This window comes from Mytilus californianus, unplaced genomic scaffold (genome assembly GCF_021869535.1).
Source record: "Mytilus californianus isolate M0D057914Y unplaced genomic scaffold, xbMytCali1.0.p SCAF_1, whole genome shotgun sequence".
NCBI classification, from domain to species: domain Eukaryota; kingdom Metazoa; phylum Mollusca; class Bivalvia; order Mytilida; family Mytilidae; genus Mytilus; species Mytilus californianus.
The window spans coordinates 116,018,619-116,031,166 of record NW_026262581.1 but is presented as its reverse complement, the minus strand read 5'-3'; the positions used below and the strand labels follow the sequence as shown (position 1 = coordinate 116,031,166).

The 12,548-nt window shown below is 36.1% G+C and overlaps 1 protein-coding gene across 2 annotated transcripts in view; it reads left to right on the top strand.

The window, feature by feature from the left end:
* The first annotated feature begins 7,322 nt into the window (after positions 1-7,322).
* LOC127731687 (uncharacterized) overlaps positions 7,323-12,548 on the top strand; it is a 54,263-nt gene continuing 49,037 nt past the window's right edge. Inside the window, exons 1-2 of one of the 2 annotated variants that reach the window (XM_052240480.1) lie at positions 7,323-8,619; positions 10,777-10,887. In XM_052240480.1, the coding sequence (XP_052096440.1) occupies positions 7,542-8,619; positions 10,777-10,887 (1,189 nt within the window). In that variant the 5' untranslated portion in view covers positions 7,323-7,541. The remainder of the gene's footprint in view (positions 8,620-10,776; positions 10,888-12,548) is intronic. The other variant, XM_052240487.1, reaches the window with a different exon arrangement.

Below are 12,548 nucleotides of genomic sequence, written 5' to 3'. Positions count from 1 at the left end.
AAGCCGGAGCTCCATGGCGATAGTATCAAATTCTATGCCCAAAAATGTTAAAATTTCAACTGGTAAAACTGTTTTATCTTCTGCTAAAGGGACCCCCCATTTCTGGCATACATTAGTAAATGTTTTCAATAAATTGGCACACTGGTTCGTGCCTGCTTCTCCGGCGAACAAAAAATCATCTAAATAATGCAGAATATTCTTAGAATACCGTATACCAATGCAAAGCCGTGGACAATTTTTCGAATAAGGAACAACTGAGACCTGCCCCGAGAGGCAAATTACGGTCATAATAAAACTCATCATCAAATTCAAAACCCAACTGATCGAAATCACCTGGCCAAATTCTCAACAATCTGAAGGCGCACTTTACGTCGGCTTTTGCCAGCAAAACGTGTGTTTTTCCTAATTTTTGAATCATCTCGACCGCATCATCAATACTCGCATAACGCACAGAACAAAATTCTCGATCAATAAAATCATTAACAGAATTACCAGTAGGGGATGAAAGATTCAACACTAAGCGAAATTCTCCTACGGTTGTTTCAGGAATGAGAGCAAGGGGGGAACAGCGAAATGTAGGAAAAGGTGGATGTGAAAATGGACCTGCAATACGCCCGAGCTCAATTTCTTTATTCAACTTCTTCCTAGTGGTCTCTGTATTCTTTAAAACACTTTTAGAATTTTTACAAGTAAAAGAAAATCTAGGCCCAGCGTACATCAGTTTAAAGCCAAAACGTAATCCCTGAATCAATTCGGCGGCAGCAGTTATTTCCGGATAATCCAACAAACATTTTTCGACTTCACAAACATTGATAGGGGAATTTCCTAATTTATATAAATCTGACAAGTCACTCCGTTTAACCTTTTTAAGTTCTACAACTTGTAACTGGGTGTGTCCCATTACATTTTGAGCATTTGTGATCAAATTTGCATTTTCTTCCAAACGTACAACGGCCTTGGTTGAAATTCCGACATTTTTGGCGAGATTGAAAACCGGCTCCACTGTAGCCACGAAAATTACTCTGGTTATGAGGAGTCCTCCCTTGAGTTCTACTAGGATTAATATCCGAAACCTGACGAGATTGATAATTCGAGGAGGAATGAGAATTATTGCTCATGACTACAGACGATGACTGACTGACATTCCCCGTCACCACGAACAAAACCCACAATTCCTGACCAATGACACCCCAGGAAGATGATGGAAAGCGCTCTTTTTTTAGTCGGTACTGATCATCGTACACGGCACAACCATTATTAGTACCCCTAGACGACGCTAATCGAATGCTTTGCATATATTTCAAATACTCTTGGGCTTTCATAGGCCATTTTTCTAATAGAATTGCCATATAGATCATAAAGGCCGAAGTCCAAATTTCTATATTGTTTAAAGAATCTGGCTTCTTATTAACCACAGTCAGGGCACCTCCTTTCAAAACAAAATCGCCATCTAAAGTAGAATCAGAGCCCAAATCTGCTGCAGATTTTAGCAATAAACCTAAATGAATAAACTCACCCCGCCAATTTATTTCCTTAATCTTTAATGGAATATGAGCCCCAATCGGATCAAATATGCTAGGAATGGTTTCCGGAATGTGATTAACTCGGAAAATTTCATTACTGGCCAAATGCGAGCCTGTAATTTGCGACTGGGACCTCCTACTATGATAAAAGGGGGGTGCATTTTGGTCCCCTGTATGTGTATACATACCATGACTATCCTGAATCGATGGGACCATCTCGACTTGGGAAACTATACTAGAATCATTATCGGCTGCTCTTCTGTGGATTGTTGTGGCGACATCGTGTGATTCTGGTCGAAGAGACTCTGTACTCGACATCAGAACTCTCGAAGACGACGGTCCAGGAATGGCTACTGTCACAGGGTTCAACTCCGCACGGTCACTATGGTTTTGGTTGGAGGCAATAATTTCGTCTCCGCTTTCATTTACCATAACTTGAGTTGAATGACTACCCGCCGCAATAATGTTCTGATTCCCACGAGGAGCCATGGGTCTTTCTGGATCAGAATGCACATGACGTTTAGGTCTTTTACGCTTAGAAGTAGCCTTTTCTGAGGTTTCATCTGTGTTGAGGATGGAACTGGATTTTACAAAACAAATTGAACAAGCTTCCCGTTCAAACGTTAGAAAATTTGGAAGTGACGTTACAATACGCTAAAGTCACGTGACAGACACGGTCAAAGTTCAGAATGCAAAGATAAAAGGGGGGACTCGAGAATAAATACGGAATTATAACTTTTATTAAACCTGTATTATCAGTAAACCGATAAACATTATTATATTTGTAATTCTTCACTATCTGTATTAGATATGTTTGTATTTGTGTTTGCTTGACCCAGATGGGTGTATTTTGCAAGTAAAATTATTATTTATTAATGACTGCTCATAGCAAGTATTTCATGTGCAATACATATATTTTTCAGCGTTTCGCAATATAGCGGAAAAATACTGTCTTAAAGTTTCTATAATATTTTGTATGGGTCAATGATGTATGATTTGATAGGTCAGGTGACCTAATGTTTTGTTATGCTAATTTGTTTTTCGCGGGTTCGTGAAAAATAAATTGTCTAGGTGGTCATTCTAGCCGTAGACATCGTACAGTTAAAATGTCGGAGCCGGTACAGCTAGATTCTTTGATAAAACAACGTGTGCAAGAAGCTGTTTCAATCGCACAGAATGATATCGTACATCACATGGACAGGATTATCAAAAGCAGTTTTGACGCGTTCCAAAAGTCGACGAACGAAAATCAACGACAATTGTCAGAAACACAACTTGCCAAGATTGAAGAGATGAATTCGGACAATTACGTGTTCAAGAGAAAGGGGAATGAAGAACAATTTAAAGTTAATTCCAAAGTTGCCAACAAGATGAAGGAAGCTAGATGTTTTCTGAGGGAAGACCCGGAGCAAACCGAACAGACCCAAAAGGCAGCACAAAGTATCAGTGAAGGTTTGGATATATCACGTCATAGACAAAAATTAGTTAAATTGGCAGACCAATCCGAGAGTGGCTGGAAAACAGTGACAGAATATGAAACTCATAGTCTGGCCGACGACTCTGAAGATGAAAAACGAATCATCAGAGCCGAAAACAAAGCTGCACGGAAAATCAAGAACGAGAAACAAAGTAAACAGCATAGATCAACCCCTTACAGTACCTCTCAATCGTCGAGATTTAATTCCAACGCACCTAGAAATAATGTTCCAGTTCAACGCCCAGGGAAATGTTATGAATGTGGTATTCCCGGACACTGGAGGGTCGACCATCAAACTGGTGCTTTTGGTGCAGCAATGCAAAGAAACAAGAATGACAAGATAAGTAAAAATGTAAATAGTTTTGATAAAACTGTAGAAAACTTTGATAGTTTTGACAAAAGCACAATTGCAAAAGAGACGCATTCACAATTCGTCAAGCTTGATAACACATTTAAAAGTACAGTTACAAAGGTGAACTCTAACGATTCACCGGTAAACAGGTTACGCAACGCATTCACTTATTGGCAAAGTATAAATGCGAACGACTATATTCTAAGTATTATTAGAGATGGTTACAGAATTTCGTTTTATACAGAACCTGAAAGCTGTAGTTTAAGGAACAATAAGACAGCATTTGATAATTCAGAGTTTGTTGAATCCGAGATCACTAAGTTAATTAGTCGGGGTTGTATATCTCAAGTACACGAGTTACCTAAAGTAGTTAATCCTCTCATAGTTGCGAGGAATAAAGAAAAATTCAGACTTGTTCTTGACTGCAGGCATATAAACCCCCACTTACACAAATTTAGGTTCAAATATGAAGATGCTGTTGAAGCTAGTCATATGTTCGAAAAGGGGGACTATCTATTTACATACGATCTTCGCTCAGCATATCATCATATTGAAATATTCGAAGATCACAAAACGTACTTAGGTTTCAGTTGGTTTCATGAACATGAAAAAGTAACAAAATACTACGTTTTTAACGTATTACCTTTCGGTATAAGTACAGCAGGATACATATTTACTAAGGTTGTTAGATGCATTGTAAAATATCTAAGAGATCAAGGATTATAGATTATAATGTATCTTGATGATGGCATAGGTGGGGCAAGTGAAATTAGTAAGGCTAATTTCTGTAGCTTAACTGTACGTTATCTTTAAGATCGGCTGGTTTTTTAATTGCCGAAGAAAAGTGTAGTTGGGAACCAAGTCAATCAGTTACTTGGCTAGGTTTGGTGTGGGACATGAAAAATGGTATTGTTTATGTTACAGAAACTAGATTGAATAAGTTGAAAGATACGCTGAATGTGATTATTCACAGGTTGGGAAAAGGTGAAATAAAAGTAACAGCCAGGTTTTTGGCGTCCATTATTGGACAGATTATTTCTATGCAAGGGGCAATGGGCCCAGTAGTACGGTTGCGTACAAGGAGTATGTACGATTGCTTATTGTATAGAGCAAGTTGGAACGCTCCTGTGCTTTTGAATAGCAAAGCATTAGATGAAATTGTTTTCTGGAAGGAAAACGTAGCCATACTGAATGGCAGAGATTTGAGTATAGTGGAACAGTACTCTAGCATTGTTTACAGTGATGCCTCCGGTATAGATTTCGGAGGGTATGCTGTCAGTATCAGTGACACTGAAGTTATGGGTAGTTGGAACTCTGTAGAAAGTTTGAAAAGCTCCACATGGAGAGAGTTAGAAGCTGCATATAGAGTGTTGTTGTCATTACTAGTAACATTACAAGGTGAAACTATTAAATGGTATACTGATAATCAAAATATTGTTTACATTATTAAGCAAGGTAGTAGAAAAGGCGATCTACAATTAATCGCTATCAAGATAGCCAATGTATGTAAGCTTAACAATATTGTATTGTTACCACACTGGGTACCAAGAGACGAAAACGTTAAGGCTGATCAGATCAGTAAAAGTGTAGACTGTGATGACTGGGGTATAGACCCAGAAGTGTATTTAGTTCTAGATAATTTGTGGGGTCCTCATACGGTAGATCGATTTGCGTCAGATTATAATACAAAATGTCTGGTCTTCAACTCTAAGCACTGGTGTCCTAATACTTCAGGTATTAATGCTTTCGATCAAGATTGGAAAAGCGAAATTAATTGGATTGTACCACCACCGTCACTTGTTTCCAAATGTATTCAAAAAATGAAACAAGAAAAATCTATCGGTACACTAATTGTTCCATACTGGAGGTCAGCCCCTTTTTGGCCAATTTTAAACGTTGGTATTGAAGGTTCGCAAAAATTTGCGAGTTTTGTATAGGAGACAGCAGATTATTGTCATCAAGTGTAGTTATGAGAGGAAGAGGAAGGAACGGATTATTCGGAAAGACAGATACAAATTTCACTTTGTTGGCACTTAAAATTAGATTTTAGATATTTTTTATTTTATTTGTTTTTTAGGGATCGGGTTAAAATGTACCATTCAGAAAGAGATTTCACAGTGTGGAGCGATTTCAGAAAATTTCACTCAACTTGGTGGGAAAATTGAAGAATTTTTGTTACATTCACATAGCAGCAACACCAATAGTAAATATTTTTATTCTTTTAAACGTTGTGAACAGTTTATATCTAAAGAAGGAGGAAAATCTATTCCCGCTTCTCCAATTCGCGTTGCGTTATACTTAACTCATTTACTGGATAAAGGCTCGTCTAAAAGTGTAGTGCAATCTGCCGTTTACGGGATCAAGTGGGCGCATAACATTCAAGGAATTCAAGATCCGACAACAAATTCTTTCGTTGTGAATTTAATGGAAGCTGCAAAACGACAACCTCACAGACCGAAAGTGAAAAAAGATCACATTACCGTAGATGTTTTGATAAATTTATGTTCTAAGTACAAAGACTGTAATGATTTACTTGTTATACGGGATTTAACTATGATAATTTTATGTTTTGCTGGTTTTCTTCGTTATGATGAAGTAAGCGCTATTCGTTGTAAGGATATAGTTTTCAAAGATGATAATTTTTCAATCAAGATATTTAAGAGTAAAACTGATCAATATAGATTAGGTGACGAAATTGTCATTTGTAAAGGAGAGTCAATTGCCTGTCCATATTTATTATTGAAAAAGTATTTTCAATTAGCTTTGATTAATTCTGAATCAGATAATTTTTTATTTAGACCAATTTTCAGATCAAAACAAGTTTGTTCATTAATATATAAAAATAAACGGTTAAGCTATACCAGAGCTAGAGAATGTATAGTTTCTAGGTTAAAAAGTATTTGTCCTGATTTAAACATTGGTTTGCATTCTTTGAGAGCAGGTGGGGCTACTGCAGCCGCCAATTCAGATGTAAACGAACGTTGTTGGAAACGACACGCGGTCGGTGGAAAAGCGACACTGCTAAAGATGGTTACGTGGCTGATTCACTTGATCATCGGCTTCAGGTTACGAAAAAACTTGGCTTATGAATGTTTAGGGTTTGAATTTTATTTTTTATTGTGATTCATGATTTGATTAGTATCTTGCATTGTATTCATATTGCATTTCTCACGCCCGTTCTTTGTTTTTCTAGTCTGTCTGCACGGCAAAATGCATATTTGAGTTGAGTCTAATTTAGTTGGCCAAAATTATTGTGTAGTTAGGACATATATTTTTCAGCGTTTCGCAGTATAGCGGAAAAATACTGTCTTAAAGTTTCTATAATATTTTGTATGGGTCAATGATGTATGATTTGATAGGTCAGGTGACCTAATTTTTTGTTATGCTAATTTGTTTTTCGCGGGTTCGTGAAAAAAAAATTGTCTAGGTGGTCATTCTAGCCGTAGACATCGTACAGTTAAAACTTCCTTTTTTGTATAAAAAATTGTTTTTTTATATAATCATGATCATGATCAAGTACGGCATCATTACCCAGAAACGGTTCTTGCATTGCTCCGTGACGCAGGTTTCCAAACTATATAAGTTGGTTTTTCCTGGGCGGCGAGTGTCCGTTTATGACGGGTATTCATAATATGATATTTAACATTTGGAATGTTCTTGAAAGTTAATAGATATATATTACTATTGTTGCCGGAAGTATATTTTTTGGTTCACAAAGTTATGTGTTAAATTACTTAGTATAGATACTATTACTGTGTTACTTTTTTTTTTATCTCATTGTTTGTATTGTATTATGAAAAAATATTGATGTTGTAATGTTTATGCCCTTTGGGTCCCATAATTGGAAATAAAAATATCTTATCTTAAATACCTTATCTTATGATGTTTGCATATGTATATGAGATTATTGTATTGTATTGAATTACAAATTTGATTAAATGCTGGCTCCAGTCTGTCTACACGGCAAAATGCATATTTGAGTTGAGTCTAATTTAGTTGGCCAAAATTATTGTGTAGTTAGGACATATGACTTCCCACTTATCCGAAAAAATCACTTCAATATAGCAGACGAAGTCGTTTATATATCGATTTGATTTATGACTGCCTCCGCATGCCATAAAAAAATAAATCTACGTTATCAAAGCTGTACAGGTTATGTAGGTCGTGTAGTGCGCAATTAACCAGCAATATGATTGTTCGAATACCAAAGAGGACTACAACAGTTGTTCAGTATGGACTTTTGTTTTTTCGCTCTATGTCGACAGGAAGTGTTGATCTTCGCCTTGATACTTTGTCTCCGAGAAGTGTTCCTGGATTCAAATCATCAAAAAAATTATGGTGGGCAAAAGAAGTGACACCAAAACTGTATGTTGCTGGAGGATTAACAGACACGCAAATAAAATACGCACATGATGGAGGATTTAACGGCGTTATATCTCTATACCATGAAAACAACCCTGGTCAGTTTGGGGGTGAACAACTAGCATCTGTATCAGAAGCCAAATATGCTGCAAAAATTTCCGGTCTTCAGTTTGATGCCATTCTGAAAGAGAACGAAGACTGGGCTTGTGTTAAAGCAGTGGAGAAACTAACTCACTCAATTATTGAAATGGAGAAGCCAATTTTGCTCTATGGCAGCCAACCACAAGCTGTAGCTTTTACAACCTTATTGCATACAGCATACATGTCAAAACTGGACTCTAAATACGAACCAAGAGTTAATAGTGAGAAATTCTATAAAATGAGTGCTCTAATGGGAATGGATTTCACAGCAGACAAATTGAAATCGGTTGTTGCAGAAATAACAGGTGAGCCAATCGTTAGCAATCCCCCAAAATGTGATGCATATCAAAATTGGTTGGGTTATTGGCTTGGTCATCCTGTCTATAAGAATTGGTTCACTGCCGGTCAGATAAGAAGGGGTCATTTAAAGGAACTGGAAGCTCATGGATATAAATCAGTCATCAACATGCGGATGGGTAAAACTATGGACAGCAATCCTTCACAAGAGACTGTAAATCTCATCAACATACCAGACAACGTCAATACTTATGACGAGAACTATAACCCTGTGCGACAAACACAATCGACCTTGGAGAAAGTGGTCTTAGATCCAGCCTTGGACAGAAAACATATATCTCCTTCATCAATGGTTAATTATGAAACCCAGAACGCCGAGGAGTATGGTGACGAAATTGGCTTTAATGAAGAAATTGAAAGCGAACATTTTAATGAATCATCATTGAAGTATTATCATTTACCTGTAGGTAAGTTTACTTTGTAATCTTAAGACTTTCTAATAATATCATTTAGAGTGAATATTGTAGAAAAAATGACAGACGATGAAAAAAGGTTTTTATACGACCGCAAAAAAATTTTGTGGTCGTATATTGGTATGACGTTGGCGTCGTCGTCGTCGTCGTCCGAAGACACATTGGTTTTCGCACTCTAACTTTAGTTTAAGTGAATGGATCTCTATGAAATTTTACCATAAGGTTCAATACCACAAAAGGAAGGTTGGGATTGATTTTGGGGGTTATGGTACCAACAGTTAAGGAATAAGGGTCCAAAATAAGCATTTTTGTAACTTCCAGACATAACTTGTGTGTTAGTGTATGGATCTCTCTGACATTGTACCACAAGGTTCCATATCACAAAGGGAATGCTGGGATTGATTTTGGGGGTAATTGCCCATATGGCAAAATTTGGGGTAATTTGCTAATTTGCATAGCGGCCATTTTGCCTTATCATGATGGCAGCCATTACAATAGGATTATATAAGCCCTTTTAATAAAAATGCCAATATGCAAATACCTATGTCGAATGAAAAATTTGTTCGCATATAGGTGAATTGTACATGTTTTTTTGGCTTCTGTCCGTGTACAAATGGACATTGTCTACTCTGAAATCTTTCGGCCTTTTTAGTTTAAAAATCGGAAGCGTAACCATTGTGTAATTGCTATATAAGATCAAATAAAATGACTTAAAATCGTAAAATAGCAAGATTCAAAACAGAAATACACATGATGGAAGATATTGTTCATGATTTGTTCGCATATAGGGAAACACCTTGTAGGTTGAATTTTAAAGTTAAATAACTTTTAACTTACCTGCTTTCTTAAGTTTTCGGCCAAATTCTTTTAAAAACATGATGATTTCAACCTTCCCATTTCGTAAAAAGTCAAATTTTAAGCATTTTCCCTTAGAATTACACAGCATTTTTGTAAATATCCGCCAAAGGAAGTTTTTAAAGATACATTAGTTTTAGATACATGACGGAAAAGGACTGGATTATCCGCAAATCTATTATAAATTATATTTTCAATCTTAAGCTTAGGGAAGTAATTTGATCAAAAGGGACAAAGTCACGTGGTGCAAATGATTTACTTTGATTTTGCCATATGCTCAAAATTTTAGGAATCAGGGGCCCAAAATGGGGCAAAAAACAAGCATTTTTCTAGTTTCATGACAATGACTTGTGTGTAAGTGTATGGATATTTATGAAATTGTACTACAAGGTTCCATTGATTGATTGATTGATTGATTGATTGTTGGTTGCTTAACGTCCAGTGGCAAAGGTTCCATATCACAAAGGGAAAGCTGGGTTTGAGTTTGGGGGTAATTGCCCTAAGTGTTTAGGAATTTGGGGCCAAAAAGGGGCCAAAAAACAAGCATTTTTCTAGTTTCCAGACAATAACTTGTGTTCAAGTGTATGGATCTCTCTGAAATTGTACTGCAAGGTACCATACCACAAAGGGAAGGCTGGGATTTAGTTTGGGGTTGATGAATCATAAGGGGGTTCAAAAAATTTGGGGGGGGGGGGATTTTTTTTTCTTTAAAATTTTCCATTTTAAATTGGTTATTTCTGATTTATATATAAAAGCAAATAATAATGATATGGTTTGAATAGGTAAATTAAAAATTTTTAAGTTCTTAGACCACATTCATTATGTGTCAGAAACCTATGCTGTGTCAAATATTTAATCACAATCCAAATTCAGAGCTGTATCAAGCTTGAATGTTGTGTCCATACTTGCCCAACTGTTCAGGGTTCGACCTCTGCTGTCGTATCAAGCTGCGCCCAGCGGAGCATTTAATTGAATGTATGCGCTTTGCAATAAGGTGAAATGAAAGTCAAGTACGAAATTTAGGTAAAATTTCACCTGAAGTTATATCCAAGTATCTTGTTATAACCATATTTACAACTTTTTACATGTTTGCGACATAAAATTTCTTCAAGCTCTATTTGTCAAGCTTTAATTCTTTCATTTTGAAATCAACTTTATTTATAACTTCTTCCACTTAACGGCTAAAGCATTAGCAATGGTATGTAATTTTCCTAAATGTGCTCCCGGATTCACGAATTATTAGTTTTCCATAAACTATATTTGCATATTTAAAATTAAGATGAAATTATATTTCAGATTTAAATATTACATACAGTGCAGATGTATTTCAACAGTACAAGGACAAGCTGCTAGAAATAGGACGAGACGGTCCAGTTTTGTTTCATTGTGCTATAGGAAAGAGAGCTGGTAAATTTTACTAGATCATAAAAGTATATTATTTGCTCATTCTAATAGTGATGTGGTCAACCATAGATGTATGGGTTTATACATCTATGGGTCAACTAAAGTTATTAACCTGAAGTCAAACGGCCATGTTACATAAAGATAACACGGTCATGGTCAAGGTCAAATTTTTATTAACCAACAAAAACGCTTAGGTACTTGGGGACAAGACAATTTGTGTTTTTTACCCTCCCCTTTTTAAAAATCCGTCATTTTTTTTTGTTTAATTTTAATTTTAATTATTTTCGCGTTTTTCTGTGTCTCACTGACATATATCTACTACAAACAACATTTGTTTATGATTTACTATCAATTGCTAGTTTTCTATCCACATCAGTCACCGATACTATAATAGTTTGAGTTGCGTCGTGCGTTTTTTTTAGGCTCATTACCTTCTAACAAATATGGCCGTGTTAACTCCTAAACATATTTATTTTATATTAGTTCAGACTAACTTGTGCACCCAAAATTTACGGCTGCATGGATGGATCATACTGTAGATAACTTTGCATTCTTTGGAAGAACCTAATGACAACAGCAAATTAAAGAAGAGTTTTCATCTCAAGAATGTTGTCCAAGTTCAATATTTTTAGAATAACTTTGTTGTGCATCTACAAATCTAGTACACTGAATAATTAAAGAATGAATGATTGATTGGTTGTCCATTGCTTAACGCACAGTGGCAAATATTTTATGCATATTCTATTCATGAGGGGAACAAATTATCAATAAATACAATTGGTAAGAATTATAAGCTAGGACGACCCGGATGAAAGGCGGTAAATTTTGGACTGTCACTGAAAAATGAGGGTATGTTGGATAGGTGCAGAAAGTTTGCCTTGTAACCTACTGGTCCCTCTTAGAGTTTTTGCAGGGATACTTTCACGTGTATCGAGCGTGGCATCCATCCTACACGAGGCATATATGATATAACGTCCTTGTTACGACTGGGCTTGATTGTATATTCATACAGCCCCAAACAGACACATAATTTCGACAAGGGTCACGGCCTGTATTTTAAATCTGTCCATCTTTTGTTAACCAAAATGTAAATTTGTCGTAAACTTATTTACATATGGTGTACAATTGTTATATATATCCAGGAATCAAATCCCTTAACCCAAAATAAATGAGGATATGGTGTCAAAAGAAAGTTTAAATGACTCAACGGCAGTATACCCGAACTTTCTGTAAAAAGTGTAGAGTCCATAAACGCTTCTTTTGTGTTTTATTCTTGTCATTGCATGTCGGGTATGTCGAAAAAATCTAAAGTTCTTGAATTGACAAAATCATAGACGCTAATGTGGACAGTTGTCAGTGGTAACGTTTAAGAACGATGTTCGAATGAAGATTAAATTTTCGCAACATAAGCCACTTATGATTTGTATATTAAATAAATAAATAATCTTTATTTCAAGAGGATAATCCCATTAGTTAAAACTAATACTAATATTAATACACCTAACTATAATAAAGACAGCCGTATTACAAAAATCTTCTCCTCTGAAACTACTGGGCCAAATTTAACCAAACTTGGCCACAATCATTATGGGGGTATCTAGTTTAAATAATTTGTCCAATGACCCCGCCTGCCAACCAACATGGCCGCCATGGCTAAAAATATA